At 60.3% G+C, this 17,146-nt stretch overlaps 3 protein-coding genes across 3 annotated transcripts; all 3 read left to right on the top strand.

The window, feature by feature from the left end:
- Positions 1 to 4,477: 4,477 nt before the first annotated feature.
- Positions 4,478 to 6,796, top strand: LMXM_30_1390 (hypothetical protein, unknown function; the record flags this gene model as incomplete). The annotated part of the gene is made up of 1 exon (XM_003877608.1): positions 4,478 to 6,796. One exon carries the CDS (start codon positions 4,478 to 4,480, stop codon positions 6,794 to 6,796), a length of 2,319 nt encoding a protein of 772 aa, XP_003877657.1.
- Positions 6,797 to 7,612: 816 nt separating this feature from the next.
- On the top strand, positions 7,613 to 11,122 carry LMXM_30_1380 (hypothetical protein, unknown function; the record flags this gene model as incomplete). Its single annotated transcript, XM_003877607.1, has 1 exon — positions 7,613 to 11,122. The coding sequence occupies one exon, from the start codon at positions 7,613 to 7,615 to the stop codon at positions 11,120 to 11,122; it is 3,510 nt and encodes a 1,169-aa protein (XP_003877656.1).
- A 1,720-nt stretch (positions 11,123 to 12,842) lies between these two features.
- LMXM_30_1370 (conserved hypothetical protein) lies at positions 12,843 to 16,823 on the top strand (the record flags this gene model as incomplete). The annotated part of the gene is made up of 1 exon (XM_003877606.1): positions 12,843 to 16,823. The coding sequence occupies one exon, from the start codon at positions 12,843 to 12,845 to the stop codon at positions 16,821 to 16,823; it is 3,981 nt and encodes a 1,326-aa protein (XP_003877655.1).
- Between the last annotated feature and the right edge of the window lie 323 nt (positions 16,824 to 17,146).

The raw sequence follows: 17,146 nt of genomic DNA, 5'->3' as shown, positions 1-17,146 counted from the left end.
AATGGGGATGTGGCCGCGAAAGAAGTTTTGTTGCGGTGTTCATTGAGGTGATGCGATGAGATGCTGTTCTTCGGTATGGACGCGTTTGTGTGCGGAGTGCGGGGTGAGGTCTTGGGAAGATGGCGCTCTCTCTGTGGGCCTGCGGGTGGCTGGCGTTTGCCAGAGGCGCCAATACAGTTGTATGCTTCCGGGACCTTGTGTGCCGTCAGGTTCCTGTGCACGAGGTTGTGTGTGTGTGTGTGTGTGTGCGTGCGCATGTTTCGGTCGCGGGCGTTGGCTTCGATCATCTCTTTTCATTGCACTGTCAGTGCTGTGTGTCTGCGGCGTGTCCGGCACAGCCGTTTCTTTTTCTGTGTTGGTTTCACGGCTTGCCTCGTTTGGCGCTTGTGCCTTGTATGTGCCTCGTCGAAGTTGAGTGCGCTTGTGTGTGTGTGTGTGCGTGTGTCGCTATGCTGTTCGTGTGCATGACGTATGCTTCCATATGAGCGCATCTTTCTTGCAACTGTCAATGTCGTCCAGGCGCAGGGGCTTTGCTCCCTCTGTCTGTATCAAGTCATACCGAGCGTCGTGCCGGAGGAAGGGGATGAGGAGCGGCTCTTGCGCCGTCTCCCCTTCGTGGCGTGCATTGCCGCTGGGTGGTGCTGTCCGGTGCTTTATACGAAAGGCGATTTCGTTTTGCTGGACGCCTCTTTACACGCGAGTCGCTGAACACGCCAGAAAGCACTTGACCCGGTTGTGGTCGGCGTAGGAGGCGACTGAGTCCAGGCTACGAGCTCCCACGGCTTTGAGCGGGGACGCCACTCCGCAGAATGCGCACATTCTTGCTGCTCATCATTTTTAGGAACTTTCCTGTCCTCTTCGGCGCCTTTTTTTTTCCGCTTGGCTTGATCGCTGGATGTAATGGCGTTGAGCGCGTATGCATAGACACACCTGCTGACCTTGCTGCACCTCTCCGTCATCGCGTAGGCATGACCTGCTCTCTCTTTTCTTTCCTCCTCTTCTGATGGAGTGCGTAGCGGTGCACCTTTCGGCGCCCTTAGTCGTCGCGCTGCAGGGCAGACAGGAGATGAAGCAGCTGTCAGATTAGGTCGTGCAGGTCAACGGGATCGCAAGCCTTCTGAGCCCCCCCCCCCGCCGCCAGCACCGCTGTCATAGCGAATTCTCTATTTGCGTCTTGCTGGATAGAGGCGGCGACTCTGCCGTGCGCCGCTCTCGCACTCCCTTCGCTGCGTACTCGCGCTGGACGTTGCATCGGGACAGGATGCGTATTGAGGCCTCTGCCGTGTTCCTTTCACGTGTACGCGACACGCACTCTCTACAGGAATGCTTTCCAAGCTGGATCGTGCCATGTTGCAGGATGGACTAAAATAATCACGACAGCGCTGCGCGGCCGACGAGGAGGCCTCGTTGTTTGCTGTATCGCGCTCTTTTATCAACTCCTTCACGTACGGCTGCCCGAGAGCCGCACACGCTCGACTAGCGGTGAGCTGGCAAGCGAGCGCCGCGAATCCACCGACGCCGTCTGATGGAGGCGCTGATATAAGCATGCTCAGCCTGGGTGACATGGCTTGCGAGAGGTCCACTCACTTGCTTAGCTCCTGGAAGCCGGTAACGTCCCTACCAACAATGGGCGCCAATGGAGTGGTGCCAGTTAACTGCCTGTCGACACTGAAAGACAGCGGTGCACGGCGGTCTGGAATGAGCGCAGTCGAGCCTGTGCAGCTGGACACCTGCGCGCTGTATGAGACCACTTCTGACAAGTCTTCCGTCCACAACACAAGCGCAGCCGCTCTTTTCTTCTGTCAAGGGCATCAGTGTAGTGTCTGCTGGCTCTCAGTCGAGGTGATGTGGGTGCACGTGTACGTGCTCCAACGGAAGCCCCAGTGAGACAGTGCTGTGCACCAGCGCGCAGGCCTCCCCAGCTGCACAGCCTTTGCCCAGTACCTGATGTCGATGAAGTGAGTGAGTTGCCGAACCGCGTGAATGATGCACCGCTGTGGCCGCGCAGCACTGACCGGCTTCCTCGAAGCCCTGTGGGGGTGTGCGACGGCTTCTGTTTCTTCCGCTTGCTGGTTGTGGCCTCTTCAGTGGATTCCATGCAGGGCGCGATGCGCCTTGGCGGTCTTTCGGAGGATACGGCTAACCTGGATGCGAGAGGATCCATATGGATATCGGTTGCTCTTGAGAGAGAGACAAGAGGAGAGACACGACGAAGCCGGCTTCCAAAGTGGTGATGCTAACGGCACTTTCAGGGACGGTTACTCATGACCGTGTCACCACTCTCAGTGCGAACAGCCCCAGCACATTACTCGCGCCTTCGTCTACCCAAGCGGTGCCGACAGATGATGGGGGGCAGACTCGTGTCTCGACTGCCTGGTCACCGTTGTCGCTTCCGCGGTCGCTTTCTCTGTGGCGCAGCGCGGGAGTTATTCTCTTGAAGCGCTTTCAGTTTTGCCGACTACTTTCGTCCGCACCCGGGCCACGTAGTAACGCAGCATGTATCGTCGTGGAGAACACCAGCGCGTGGTCTCTGCTCCTAATTTCTCAAGTTACTCGTCAGAAAGGGAGCCCACCGACGCAGATAACGTTCGATTAGACGCATGCTTCGGTCACTGGGGAGTCTGTTGCCTCGCCCAACCCACCACCTCCATTCGAGTGCCGTCCGCCACTGAAGCTCTTACGGGGCCCTGCGCTGGCAGATGCGCTTCCCGGGCAAAGCGCATCGTCGGCGTGACCCTCTACTGTGGTGCGTGCCCTCGACCTAAGCCACCTCCTTCGTGACGATTAAAGCGGCGTCGCGAGCAGCAAGAGGACAAATGGGGCCGGCCGCTGCCCCCCCCTGCTGCACAGGGAGAGTGCATCTGTGATTTATCCGTATCACCGTCAGTGGAACTCACCGCGCCTCCGCAAGTTGCTTCACCTCAGGTCGAAGAAGATCCTCCCCCTTGCTGCCTGTAGTATCCTCCGCAGCGATAAGCTGCACGTGCTCAGCAATTCGCTTACCGAGTAGTGCGTTGGCGAGCACCTTCTCTGCACTCCTGGGGGACGACGCCGCTGCCCGCGCGTCCCTTGGCACTACAGAGCACTGTGAATGCCCGATGCAAATCTTGCCTTTGGCGCCGGAAGATGGCGAGGAAAGTAGCAAAGCGGTGCCATCAGCCCTTTCTGTGTCTCTCTTTGTGTGTGTGTTCTGCTCACGGTGTATACTCTTTCGCTTGCGGCACTCTGCCTCGAAGCGCTCTTACAATGAAAGATGCATGCATAGGCCTTCCATTGACGAACGCCTCTCTCTCCGTACACGAGATGACGCTGTCCTCTGACTCTGTGAGGCCTACTTGCGTGATGTCGCCACATGCATGCGCGCGCGCGTTCCAATGCCGAAAGCAGAGGACCTCTGTGTGCCGCAGTGCTGCGAAGCAGCTAATGCAACTGGACCTCTTGGCAAGCCCTCTTGGGTAGGCTACTGGTCGCCCTTCGCTGCTTGTCTCTCATTGTCTCCTGTACTCACTCGACCTGCTCCATCGTTCACTGTCTTCTGCCGGTCTATCTGTGGTGTCTTCCACCGCAGGGAAAACGTCGAGTCACGCCGTTGCGGGTCATCCACGCCTCTTTGCCGATTCTCCCACCAACTCCCTGCCACGCACGCTATTCCTCCCTATCGTATGTAATACGGATTCGACGCAGGATCAGCAACAACAACAAAAAACGGTAAATCATCACACCGCCTCACCTCAGGCGGTGACGGTGTATCGCAGAGGTTTTAATGGTTGCCTGCGCGACCTCTCAAGCGTCTCTCTTCTCGTTGTTCTCCTTCCCCCCTCTTTTGTGTTTGGTGGTTGCCTTTAGATTTTCTCTCAGCCTCACCTGCTAAACCCATTCAGCCGGATCACGCAGCGAGAGCAGCCGTCTATCCTTCTTGCGGAGGGCCACCACCAGGTCACACAACGGACGACCGATTCGGATTACAGTGTGGAACAATCTTTTTCTCTTCTACGCCCCATCAGCACCACGTGCACGCGGGAGTCGACGGGGACACGGCATAGACAGAGCAGCCACGCGTAGACATTGCTGCCCTACAGACTCTCCGCATAGCTGGCAACAGAGCGCGGCGCTTTTCTTTTGTTCTTTTTCCCCTTTTTTTGTTTCGTTGCGCGCCTTGACCTTTGTTGGTTTCCTGATTCCTCCTCGTTGTGGTCACGTGGGCCACTCCGCGAGTGGTGGCTTGCACATCTGTACACCCACACACACACGCACGCGCCGATTGCAGCGTGTTGTGGATGGTGAAGCAAGCGAAAACACACACACACACACACAAAAGAGGCACAAAGGCACGTACCATCCTGCGTGCACGTGGTTCGGTCGTTTACGTGACAGGTCCCGGCTTCAGCTTTCGTGGTCGTGAACGCTGCCGTATCGCGATCTCCGTTCACCACTAGATTTTCCCCCTGATTTATCTTTCCCTTCAAAGACGTCACAGATGCACCCGCAACGACACAAGAGCCGGAGTCGCTACACGGGCGGCCCCGTGTCGAGGGCCCTCTTTGACAGCAACGCTGTGGAGCTCTCAACAGACAACAGCCAAAATGGTTCTCGACCTGTCACCCGGAGCGAGAGCCGAGACGATGGCAGTGCCCGCTGGAACCCCCATGGAGGGGCTGACGCATACGGGAAGGGTCACGCCGAGAGAGGCGCTGGTACCGATGTGAGTCCGCCACCGCGGCTGCCTTTCACCTTCGCCTTGGGCGGCTTCGACACCGGTGTTAGGCCGCAGGGCAGTTACGCGGCGCGCGTGTACGAGGAGTCCGACGCCAACGAGGATGACGAGGACACAGATGAGGGCGGTGATGACTGTGAGCGGGCAAGTGGCGAGGAGTACTATACAGAGGAGGATGACGACAACGAGGAGCTGGGCGAGTACAGTTCAGCTGAGAATGGCGCGGCTGCATCAGGGGTGTTCTCTAAAGGTGCTTGTGTGCGGGACTTAGACGTTGAAGCGAGAACGGCTGCACCGACTGCTGGTGCAGAGCCCGCTGAGAGATTTGGCTTTCACACTGGGAAGCAGTCTGAGCACAGTGTGCCCGGGGAGCGCAGTATTGGCGCTGCGATGTATGCTGCCGCTACGTCCTCATCTGCCACAAAGGTTGCACCGGCAGTGGCAAGTGCGTTCCGGCGTGCGACGCCGGTGGCTCGCGCTGCCTACAGTGTGGGGTACGACCACACTGTTGGCGAGTCGCCTGCGGATTCGCTCCGTGCATCACCACTGCGTGATGTTGGTGCCTCTGTATCGGCGGCAGCCACGAGAGAGACTGGCTTATCTGAGCGAGCCTCGCCAAAGCTTACCACCACACATATCCTCGGCAATGCAAAACGGGGCGGTCCTGACATGACGGTGGCGACGCAGTCGTTCGGGTACAGCATGGAAGACGCTAATCCAGCGCCGTCCGCTGACGCTCGATTCATGCCAGCTGTGTCGGTTGCGCATTCTGCAGCCGGCAGTAGAGCGGCCTATAACCGAAATTCGAACAGCTGCAGTGCCTTCACTTCCGTCGCACAGGCCTCCGAGTTCCCGCCAGCCCATGGAACGACAAGCAGCCCGAAAGAGTCCATGCAGAGAGCTCCCGATCGCCAGCACTCATCGACGACATCGTCGCCGCTCTCGCCCCAGCGCCCCACAGTCGGGGCGAGGGATGACGTGCATGCCCACAGGTGTGGTGACTACGCTCCGTCAACGGGCTTCCATAACACATTCGCATCACCGGTGTTGGCGCTGGACGGGGGCGCCAATGCACGGAGCAGCAGCGACAAGCCTTGCCACCGCGGCGCGGAGGGGGCAGAGCTGCCTGCGCCGACGGAGCCGACGATGGGGACTATCGCCGTCAACGCTGTACCTTCGGCGACGATGGGCAGCGCACTTGTCATTCCAGGAGAGCTGAATCCGCTGTGTTCCTCTGGTTGCCGCCGGTCCGCGGAGAACTTGCGGGCGAACCGGAGAGCCTCTGCAACCGCGGCGGATGTCGCAAAGTCTGCCTGCGAGCAGGAGAGCCATGGGCGGCCGCCTTCTAACATGGCAGCATCAACGGTGCTGGAAAGCGTACCCCCGGCGTTGGCCCCTCTCCCAACGAGGCAGCGTCCCTTGGAGCTGGTCCGTAGCCGAGAGACGGCGGAAGAAGCGACCGAAGCAGGAGGCAACTCCGCTGCTGCAGAGCGCATAGAAAGACAGAGCACGGCCGCGAGGTCCGATGCACCGCCAGGGCGTGCGCCGACCATGGCCCTCAGCATCTCTGTCACGAACGTGTTCAACTACTCGGAGACAGAAAGGATATGGCTTTCATGGGACTCGTCGAGTACACTCCCAGCATGCTCGACTCAGAGGTCGACGTCTGTGATTGGTCGCAAGGTAGCACCAGCGTCTGTAGGCGCCTTGGGCAAAGTGTTGCCGCCTCCGTCTGCTTCTGCCGTCAAGGTGTCGCTCTACTGTCGTCCGTTGCTGGTCCAAGTGCCGAACCCCTCGCTGCACGCATCTATTCTCTGTACCGCTGGCAACAACGCTCTAGCGAGAGTGACTCTCGTCTTGCTCTACTATGCGCCGCGTCTCCTGGTGACGAGTCTGCTACGGGCGCTTATCCGCTCCGCTGTGGTGCTCTTTGTACTGACTGCTGGACTGGTCGCGATGGATGCTGCATGGAGCCAGTGGCCGATCCTGCGTGTCTACGCAGCAGCCATTCAAGGCAACGCTACGATAATGATTCTCTCGGCCCACGAATGGCTCGCCTCCCTGGGCGTTGCCAGAGAATGAGCCATCTGCAGGTGTGCTCGGCTGCCGCGAGGCTGCGGTGCGATGGAGCCAGCGCGGCGGCTCTGAGCCGAGGGCACGATGTATCACAAGAAGGTGTCTGATGACGGGGGGGGGCTGTGTTTGTTGTCCGTTTCGGTTGGTTGTGATTTGCTTGCTGCCTTTTTTTTGTGTCTATGTCAGCCCTGCACGCGCCCCTCCTCCGTTGTTCCGTCTTGCCTTCCCTGAGAATACTGTATCGTCACCACTCCAGGAAATAAGCACCGCTGTCCCTCGCCTCCTTCTAGTCCTCTCTGCTGCTCGGCTTGCACGGACTCCATAGCGAGGAGTCGAGCGGTAGCACGAGACGGAGGTGTTGCATCTTTATGTGTGCGCGCTCCTTGCATGGGCCCTCGCCTACCGGCGCCGCTCTCACTCTTGCACTGCGTCTCCTCGCCCCTTCCTCTTCCGATGTCGCGTGATTGACGTATTCTAGTGCGCAGTCTTCGTGAAGTGTCGATTACCGGAAGTGGGCCCGGCAACAACACAGAGTTGTTATCGAAAACTTTTCTTTCGTCTTTCTCGCTTTCTAGATTAAGCTCACGCATTGAAGGTCCTCCGCAGCCTTCAGGAGTTGCGCTACTCACGAGTTTCCGCGCTCTCCCCGTTGTGCTGCTTTGCTGCAGGGACCGGCCAGGCCTTAGGGGGCTCCCTCGCGTAAAGTGCTCGTGCGTGCTGGTGTGCTGTCGCTTGCCTCGCCAGCGCTTCTCTGCTGCCACCATCGCTACCAACAATAGTGGTCGACGGCATATACATCCAAGGGAGGATTGAGCTGCCGCCATGTCGCATCCTGCGGATTTGGTGACGCCGCCCAACGCCGCCGACAACACATCTGGCGGCAGCGGAGCACCGAAAAATTGGCGCTCCACGTCGGCAGCTAGCGCTTCCACTTCCTATACTCGGTGGCGGCAGTCACGGAGGGCAGACGCCTCCGACCGCAGCCTCCAAAGCCATTCGCCGGCCGCCGACGGGGCGTCCACAACTGACGCGGAGGCGTCAGCGAGTAGTCTCCCGGTCGTCATTCAGCTCTCACGCGACCGCAAACGGGAAGGTAGGCGGAGCTCATCGGAGCAAAACACCTCAACGACGTCCGAGGCGCGACCATTGACCTCGGTCGAAGAGCGGTCTTTCCGCTCTGGTCTGCCCGGGAGTGCGGCTGCCTCGCATGGCGAGCTGTCCGTGCCAGCTCGCAGCGACCTCGAGGAGCGGGTTTGGAATCCCATTAAGCTGAAAGACGGCGAGGACTCTGTGCGGTGTTCTCAGACTTCGTTAGTTGTCGTGGGCCGTAAACGAGGCGAGGGGCGCAGGGGCGGTAAACCGCGTGACGCGAGTGATGCTACTGCGATCACTGTTTCCTCAGAAGCCAGCGAGCTGACGGTGGCCATCGCCGAGGCAGTGCCGCGAATAGCCCAGGAGCAGGCGTCCGCCACCGAGGCATACGCGGATCGCTGGTCGCACGAGCTGCAGCAGAGCACCGCAGCGGAGGAAGAGCTGCGTCAACTCTACCAACAGCTTGAAAAGGAGCTGATAGGGATGCGACGTGCTGCAAACACCGCAGAGGAGAGGCACAAGCGCGAGCTGGAGTTGCTGAAGCGGCAGCTCGAGGAGGAGAGAGCCGGACGATTGAAGGCGGAGCAGGACCGCGAGGACCTCCTGGCGCAGGCCGCTATGAGCCCCTTCCACACTCCACGCACGGGTGGTGGGTCACCGAGCACAGAGCAGAGTGGCGACACGAAGGGGCGCCAAAGTCTCGGCATCTCGCCCAGCAACGCGTACATCAGCGACGTCTTCTATGACAAGCTGAAGGAAAGGGAGGAGCGGGCACGCGCGCGGGTGCGCAAGGAGTTTGTGCGCCAGGCACAGGAGAACCTCTACGCGGAGCAACGCAAGCGTGCCGAGGCCGAGGAAGCGACGGAGATGACGCTGAAACGGCTTGAAAAGGCGGAGGAGGATATCACCAAGGCGCAAGAGGCGCTGCAGGGGGCGACGAATGTCCTGGAGGCGAAGGATGTGCAGCTGCACGAGCGCGCCATCCATATTCAGGAACTGGAAGCGCACGTTCATCTCCTCGAGCGTCAGCTTGCGGCTGCCCAGGACGCGGAGCGGCTGTCCTCCGAGCTTGCTTCAAAGAACCTCGAAGAGATGAAGGCCGTGGCAGATCAGCGGCAGGCAGAGTTGGAGGCGCAGCGGCAGTTTGTCCACCAGCTACAGGAGAAAATTGGGCTTACTACCCTCAACCTGTTTGACCGTGAGAACGGTCAGGAAGGCGTACTGCGCACCGTGCATGAGCTGCGGGCGCGCTGCCGGCAGCTGGAGGAAGAGTTCGCGGCAGCGGTGCAAGAGTCGACGGCGCTCTTGGAGCAGAGGCGGCAACGTGCCGAGGACGAGGCGCAGCTTCTGCGAGGGCGCAACGAGGAGCTCAAGCAGCGTTGCGCGACAATGGGAGAAGAGTTGGCGGAGTTGAAGACTCGGCTAGAGTGCGACAGCAGCGAGGTGGCGCAGCTGCGCGCGCGCAACGAAAAAGCCCTCAGTGAATGCCACGTGGAGATCAGGAGCCTGCAGCTGCAGCTGGAGCGTGTCACAGAGATGGCGCAGCGGCGCTCGTTGGAGAGCGCCACCTCGAAAGAGATTGAACAGCATCAAAACGCGGCTCTTGTCCGTCAGTACGCGGCCGAGGCACGATCTGTGCAGGAGGAGCTCGATCGCCTCAAGGCCCAGTCTCACCGCGAACATGAGAAGCACTTGGCTACGGTGCTCGACCTGTCGCAGCAAATCACCGCACTGAAACAGGCGAATACACAGCTGGAGCACGCCATCAACATTCGAGAGCGCGAGAGCACCGACGCGACGCGCCTGCTGGGCCGCGCGCGCGAGGAGGTGTCGCAGCTTCGAGAGGAGCGTCGTCGGATAAGCGCGCCTTTCTTAGACCACCGCGAAGGCAGCCAGTCGAGCAGCGCCGTGGGCAGCTACGACGCTCTGCTGCGCCGCATCGCAGAGCTTGAGAGTGTGCAGAAGGACTTGACGGAGAGGCTGCACATTGCCAACTCCACTGTAGAGCAGCTGCAGTCGATGCAGCAGGCCACCGCCGATCAACCGAAGAGCAGACGTGCTCTGGCCGGCCATCATCGCCGCCGCCGATCGAAGTCCTACGTTCCCGTTCCGCCGACCGACTCCTTCCTGCAAATAGCGGATAATGAGCGAGAGAAGCAGCGGGCGGGCGGTCACGATGTGGCGAGTGCGCCGCTCAGTTTCATGGGTGGCTCACTTATGCCGGCTTTCACTGAACATAGGGAGCCCACAACATCTCTGCTGGATCTCTTGGAGTCGATTGTGCGGCAGCTGGAGTCCGTGATTCGCTGCGCCAAGCTGCATGCGGAGTCCTCGGCCCAGCGCAACTCACCCCCAGCTTCACTGGGCCCGCAGGAGCACCTGGTGCAGCAATTCAAGCAGACAGAAGAGCTCGAGGCGCTCGATCGTGTGTTGGTAAGTTGCATGGAGGCGCTGGAGTGCTGCCACCCTCGGCGCACCTCCTCACCCTTCTACTCCTCTTTCCGCGACAGCACAACAGGGAAGGAGTCGAATGGGGCTGCCCTCCGGGGAGAGGGGAAGGCCGCTGGGCGCGAGGCACCGTCGCCATCTGTAGGGGCTTCTCTCGTTGACAGTGACCATGCAGGCGGTGTCCACTCACGGTCCTCTTCCGTGGCAGAGCGGTGGCTGCAGTACGTGCAAGGCCACCGTGATGTGGCTCAGCATGCCACATCGGCCGCGCTGCCTCGAGACCACTGCCCCCAGATACCACTGGAGAGGCCGAGGCGGAGCTCCCAGCGCTCCCGGTCCTCCTTCGGCGGCAACGACGAGTTCTTATCGTGCTTTGATCACACCTCTGCGGCCGCTCCGCATCTACCGACCGAAAGAACAGCGCTCGGGGGCGCCGCAGCGTGTGTGTTGCAGCGTTCGAGGCAAGAGTGCATGTCAGCTGAAAAGCGTGTCTTCGACGACTCGGATGCTGTCCAGCGCATGCAGCCACGCACCCTAGCATCTGTGAGCGATGGCGACCGAGAGGTTCTTCTATCCGAGCCGTGCTGGGATGGCGATGAGGATACGGAGGCGACTGTGCAAGGCGAACGTGTTGCTCCTTCCGTTCTGGTGCACCTTTCAGCTAGATATACGTGCACCACTGAGTCACATCCTGCTCGTCCACATCGCACTGGGGCTGTCCCAGGAAGGCGCGGGTCCTCTGGCGGTACAGCAGCCGCATCACACACGAAACGTGACTCGAGCACAAAGTAAGTGGCGTGATTTGACACATCCCTTAGCGACTTTATAAAGTTTGAGGCCTACGCACACACTCAACAGAGCGAGGCCAGGATAGGATGACGATGGCGCTCTGCGCTGCCCGCCCCCTCCTACAGGCACGCCGTTCAGTGCTGTTCTGAATGCGCCGCGTACGGTGTCCGCCTTGGCGTCCACATCGCCACGGGTGCCGCGTTCTTCTCCTCCCCTCCTCAATCCGGCGACCGATCTGGCCTGTCACCTATTCTGCAGCGTTGACAACGTGCCATCTGCGCTGCCGTAGGACGGGTCGGAGATGGAGGTTCACGAGGGCTCACCACCGCCGGAGGTGTGCCGCTTGAGCGTTGCTGAAGACAGAGGCGTTCGAAATTCGGCTAAGCGTCCAACCCACGCTGACTGCCTCTGCGGCGCTTACGGATGGAAATTGGGGAGGGGGTATGACGCAGAGGTACGTGCTCAACGCGATAGTGATGGCGCATCTGCATTTCGCACTGTACTCCTGTGCTGCTGATCGCGGTGGCCCATTCATCGTGCTTCATCGAGTCGGTGTTTGCTTTTGCGCTTCTCGCCACCTTTCTTTCTTTTTTGTTTCTATATTCCTGCACACCCCCTCAGTCGTTCGAATGCTAACCAGGCGTGGGCGTTGCTTCCACCGACACACCGCGCAAGAAAAAAACAAAGCAACCGAGTCCAGCGGATGGAGGACCGTCGCCGCGTTTTACCGCGACTTACAAGCGCCGCATCCATGGTACGAGTCGGTAGTGGTCGTACGGCCAACGCCGTTTGGGTTGCCCAACGCGCACGGCTGATATACGTGTGCGGTGGTCTACTGCTCAGCGTCCCGCGTGTTCGCCTCGATCTGCCATTGTGTCTACCGCCTTGCCTTCCTGATGCCTTCGCTCATGCGCTCTCTTTTCTTTTTTCTCGTTTTCGTCTTTTTTATATATATATATTCCGGCTCTCCTGCCGCCACGACATCTTCCTGGTGCTGGTGAATCGACACACAGGCATACACAGATATCAGTAGAGCACCATACCACTTCTCCTGCGCACGTGTGGCGGGACACCTCTCTCTCTCTCCCTCCCTTGCTTTGTCTTGGTGCACAGCTCCCCTAGTGCAAGAGCCACTGAGGCACACTGCACGTTTATACCGCTGGAGCGGACAGCCGAGTGCGTGTCGACGTTTTTTTTCCTCGTTGCACTGTCTCGTACGGTTTCGCTGACGCTTACGCCACGAATGTCGTCGTCCAGTGTACGTCATTTAGAAGACGCCGTGGCGCCGCCCACCCTGCCACCAGCGCCCACTTCCTCCTCTCAAGCGGCATCACGCTCACTAAGGAAAGCGATCGACACTCCCCCCGCCACGGCAGTGGGTACTATGAGCCCTCTGTCTCCATCAGACGTGAACACCGCCTTGGCATCGACGAAAACGCCGGCATCAGGCCCACTCTGTGAAGTACCAGCCTCTTCAGGCGACGCTCCTGTCGCCGCCAGCAGTGCCGCCTCAAAAACTGTTGATTCTCTCGACCTAACATCTACGCTGAGTCCATCCGGGAGGGCATCTTTGCTGCAGCGACGGCAGGAGAAGGATGCGGCGGCCGGAACACGTCTGCGCATCGTCTCCGACGAGCCCTCCGCCTTGCCCAATACAGAGAAGGCGTGCACACGCGCCAAGTGTACTTCTTCTCCCGCAAAACTGCAGGAAAGCCCTAATCAGATGCACGCGCCGAGGAGGCCAGTGGTGTCACCTCGCAGAGCCGTCAATGGAACTGCCGCTGCGGCTGCGTCCCCTGAGGTCAAGGGTGGCGGTGAGAGCGACAGCAGCACACCCGCCACATCTGTCGGCGCGGTGACCGGAGAGACCGCGAAGCCTGCAGCAGCGAAGCCAAGTGCAGGGGCAGCGTTTCTTCCCACAAATAGTGGGAAGGCTGCTTCGGCCGAGGAGACTGTCACCACGACGCCAGAAATGCGGTCCAGCAGCAAGCCGTGCGACGGGGGCGGTGCTCTCGTTACCCCTCGGAAGCGCTACAGTGTTCTTCGGCCTACAATGTCTGTGTCGCCGCTCACCACCGCATCGACTCGTACCCTAAGCAGCAACGATGAAAAGGAGGAGGGCAGCCCAGCCGTTCCCAAGAGGAGGGTGGACATCGCCCACACGGCAGCAACAGCAGGCAGCAACGAGAGAGGGACGTATGGCACCCAGAGAGCATCGACTGCGCCACGCCGCACCGACTCCGGTAGCGCTTCTGCCACAGTGGCAGCTCTTAGAGGTCGTCTTGCAGCGGCCTCCAGTCTGTCTACGACACGCACCTCTACAGGCAGCTTGAATGCTGGCGCTTCTGCTGGTAGCACGGCTGATGCCAAGTCGGCGGAGGCCACTGCCCTGACGGAGCTGCGGGAGCTCCGTCAGGCGCTCAAGGACAAGGAACGGGACCTCACTCGGCTCACACGTGACGTGGAAAAGGCTACGCAGACCGCAGCGAAGGCGCAGAAGAAAACCGAAGAACTGCAGGGCAAGTTGGAGAGCGAGAAGTCAGCTTTTGTGGCGCACAAGAAGGATACCCTGGCCCAGAGGCAGGAACTGCAGAAGGAGCTGCGGCAGGCCCAGGCAGCGCTGCGCTTGGCGGAGCAGGTACAAGATAAGTTGCAGCGAGAGCTAGAAAAACAAAAGGAGAAGCTGGCCACCGCGTCGTCGCGTGCAGCGAGCACTACCACCACCCCCGTCATGACTCCAAGGTCTGCGGCGCCGTCCTCGGCCTCCTTCGATGCCATGCTGCAGGCGAAGGTGTCGAGCTTAGAGAGTGAGAGGAAGCTCATGAAGGACACGATTCGGCAGTTGGAAGAGAAGGTTTCTGCTGCTGCTGCTGGTCTTGCGAAGACAGCCGAGGAGCAGCGCGACGCTTCTTCTGCAGCCGCAGCTACGAAAGAGGCGGGGACGGTTGCGACGCTGCGGAGGGACGTGCTGCATCTTCGGCAGCAACTTTCTACGCAGGACACGATGGTGCGTGCTCAGCAAGAAAGGCTGGATGCACTCCTGGAAGAGAACAAAGGTCTCAGGGAACGCGAGAAAGCTGAACGGAGGCCCGCGCGCAAGGATGCCGCTGTTTCCACTCCGCGAACGGTTGCAGCATCAGGCAAGGGGGTGAGCGAGGAGCAGTCGTTTTTAGTGCGGTCGCCTCGTCAGGCAGCGACGCTGGAAACCCCTGAGAAGAAAGCGATGGCGCACCTGCGGGAGGAGCTAACGGCGGCACAAACCCAGGTGGGCGAGTACAAGCGCATGCACGAACATGCCGAGCGCCGCATCAAGCGACTCGAGATAGAGTTGGCTGCTGTCCGGCGCCGCGCTGAAACAGCAGAAGAGGCGGCCAAGGGGATCGCGCCTCAGGCGGCAGGCTCTCCTGCCTCTACGGACGCGGCCACTGCCAGTTTAAAGGAGACGATGGCTTCCATGAAGGAGCAACTGGCGAGTGTGGCAGCCGAGTGTAGTGAGCTGCGGCAGCGCGCACGGGAGCGGACCGAGGAGGCCACCACGCTGCAGTCCGCACTCCAAGAAGCGGAAGACGACCGAGATGCACGCGTACGGCAGATTCGAGAGCTGCGGTCCCGAGTTTCCGAAGCTGAGGCAAAGGCGGCGACCGCGCTGGCGGCCCAGAAAACGGAGCTGTCCGGGGCGCTGGAGAAAGCTCGGATAGAGCTGCGTTCAGTGAAGGCCGAGTTGCGCGCCGCCGCAGATTCCGCGCAGGGGCATCAGGAGGCATCGAAGGCTCTTCGCAGTCAACTTGATGAGGAGCAGCAGCGGTGCTCTAACCTGGAAAAGGAGAAGCGAGCTGCGCAGGAGGAGGCGGCAGCAAAGGCCGCCGCTGTCGACGCATCGAAGCAGCAGGCTGATCACTACAAGAAAAAAATGAAGCAGCTCACCAGGAAGCTAGACGAAGCTCTGCGGGAGCTCGCGGTGCTGGGAGAAGAGTACGAGCGCATCTGCGAGGAGCGTAAGACGGCGGCGATGCCCGACACTGAGAAGAGCGCGATCGCTGAGACACGCAGGTTGATGCGTGGAGAGCCGGGTACATACATAGAGCAGCACACCACGACGAGAGAGACGGAAGCGGTGATTCGAGCGGTGTCTCCCTTGAAAGGGAAGCCCACTGCCAGCGTGTCCCGAAATCTTTCCGACGCTCTCCTCTCCGCAAACAGGCTGGCTCCTGTAATAGGGGCGACTTCCACTGCGTGGGCGATGGCGGCACTGGATCAGGAACGGCAGGCTCGCGAGCAGCTTGAGTCGGACGTTCTGTCCCTCTACTCGAAGATATCCGCCATCGACCACCTCGAACAAAGACCCTGGCATTCGGTGGAGCGAGGGAGAGCTTGTTCTGTCACTGGTGCATCACCGACGAACCTGCCATTGGGGAGCACGCATGATCGACCAAGAGACCCTCCGCAATCGTCGTGGATGCCTGTAGCCCTGCAACCAAGTCTCGCCACCTGTGGCGCGCCGGGTCGCGCACGCTCGCCGGGTCGCGCTCGCTCGCCCCAGGCCACGCACGCACTCGACAGTCGCTACTTTGACCCCACCCTACTCTCCTGCCAGGAGAGCCCGACTCGCTGCGCTGGAGTTGATTCCGTCAAGGTCAGGGGACATGGCGCGGCGAATTTACACCAGTACGTAGAGCTGCAGCAGCGAAGCCGATCACTGCCCTCTCAAGTACTTCAGCTGTCACCGGGCGTGCGCAGTAGAGGCGATGCTCAGTCGACGTATCGAGGGCTTTCGCCTCGGTCTATGGTGCTGTCGACGTCTACCTCTGCACTCCAGCCCTACTGCAGCGACAGCAGCGCGAGCGTCGCCTCAGTGTTCTCTGAGCTTCCGGCTACCTCGGTGTACTACTCCACTCGCGTTGCTGGCAGCAGTGGCAATGGGGCAGGACCGTGTGCTGCGGTGGAGCTGCAGTTCAGCAGCAGTGCGGGGCGGCTTTTGGTGAGCAAACGTGGGCACCGCGTGCAGCGCCCCGTGTTTCCCGCCGCAGCGAGCGAGGCTGCGGATCTGGATGTGTGCTGCGCCGCCATCGGCTCGATGAGCCACACAATTTACGCCTCCCACATGTTGGCGAAGGGGCACTACCACCTCAAGCACATCTTCCGCTTTATCGTTCGCGTTCTTAGCGATTTCAAGAGCGGCGGCGACATCCTCATCGGGTTTGCGGACCGCTATATTCCGATGGAGAGCTTCGGCGCTAAGCGAAACGCACTGCGCTACAGGGGCTGCTACTACCTCAGCCTGCGTGACGGTGGCCTCTTCTGTCCTGCTCAGGATATTTGTGATGCGACGTATGAGGGCTGGTCAGCGGCAGCGGCGGAGGCAGCAGGGCGACGCTGTGGCAGCGGGGCGGGGCCAAGGGGTGACCGAGGCGGCTCCGTCACTTTTTCGGACGGCGTCGAGGCGCCTCTCACGGGGGCGCGTGCGACTTCCTCACCCGTGCACAGACGTGTGCTGCCGAGGCCCGAGTGCGTCGCGCGGGCCGGTGACGAAATCGCCTGCACCCTCCGTACGGATGAGCGGTCGATCAGCTATTCATGGAACGGCGTCGAGTGCGGTGTTGCGTTCACGTCGGTGTCTCTGTCGCCCTCCCTTTACCCGTGCGTCGAGGTAAATACCTCTGGCGGCACGTTAGAACTCCTCGGAATCGATTCCAGCAGCCGCTGACGGTGCGGGTTTGGCACCTCACGCTCCCGTGATGCCCAGGAAGGATGTGCGTCACCGTACCCCTGCTTCACGTGGCACTTGCCGCACAGCCGAACAGACGCCGACCCTGCGACGCTTTCATCTCACACCTCCTTTTTTCCCCCTTTCTGTACCTGTACGTTGTTTCGTTATTCGAACCCCGCCTTAGACTTCACCGCCATCGTTGTTTGTTTTGTTTCACGTTTCCTGCGTAAAAAAGGATAACAACAACATCAATAACAAAAAAACAGCCGACAAAACGGTGGGGCGCTTTCTATCCTCATCCGTGACGCATCGTCTGGATG

The sequence above is a fragment of the Leishmania mexicana genome, chromosome 30 (genome assembly GCF_000234665.1).
Source record: "Leishmania mexicana MHOM/GT/2001/U1103 complete genome, chromosome 30".
In the NCBI taxonomy this organism is placed as follows: domain Eukaryota; phylum Euglenozoa; class Kinetoplastea; order Trypanosomatida; family Trypanosomatidae; genus Leishmania; species Leishmania mexicana.
The sequence above is the reverse complement of the archived record's forward strand: the minus strand, read 5'-3'. Positions and strand labels throughout refer to the sequence as shown.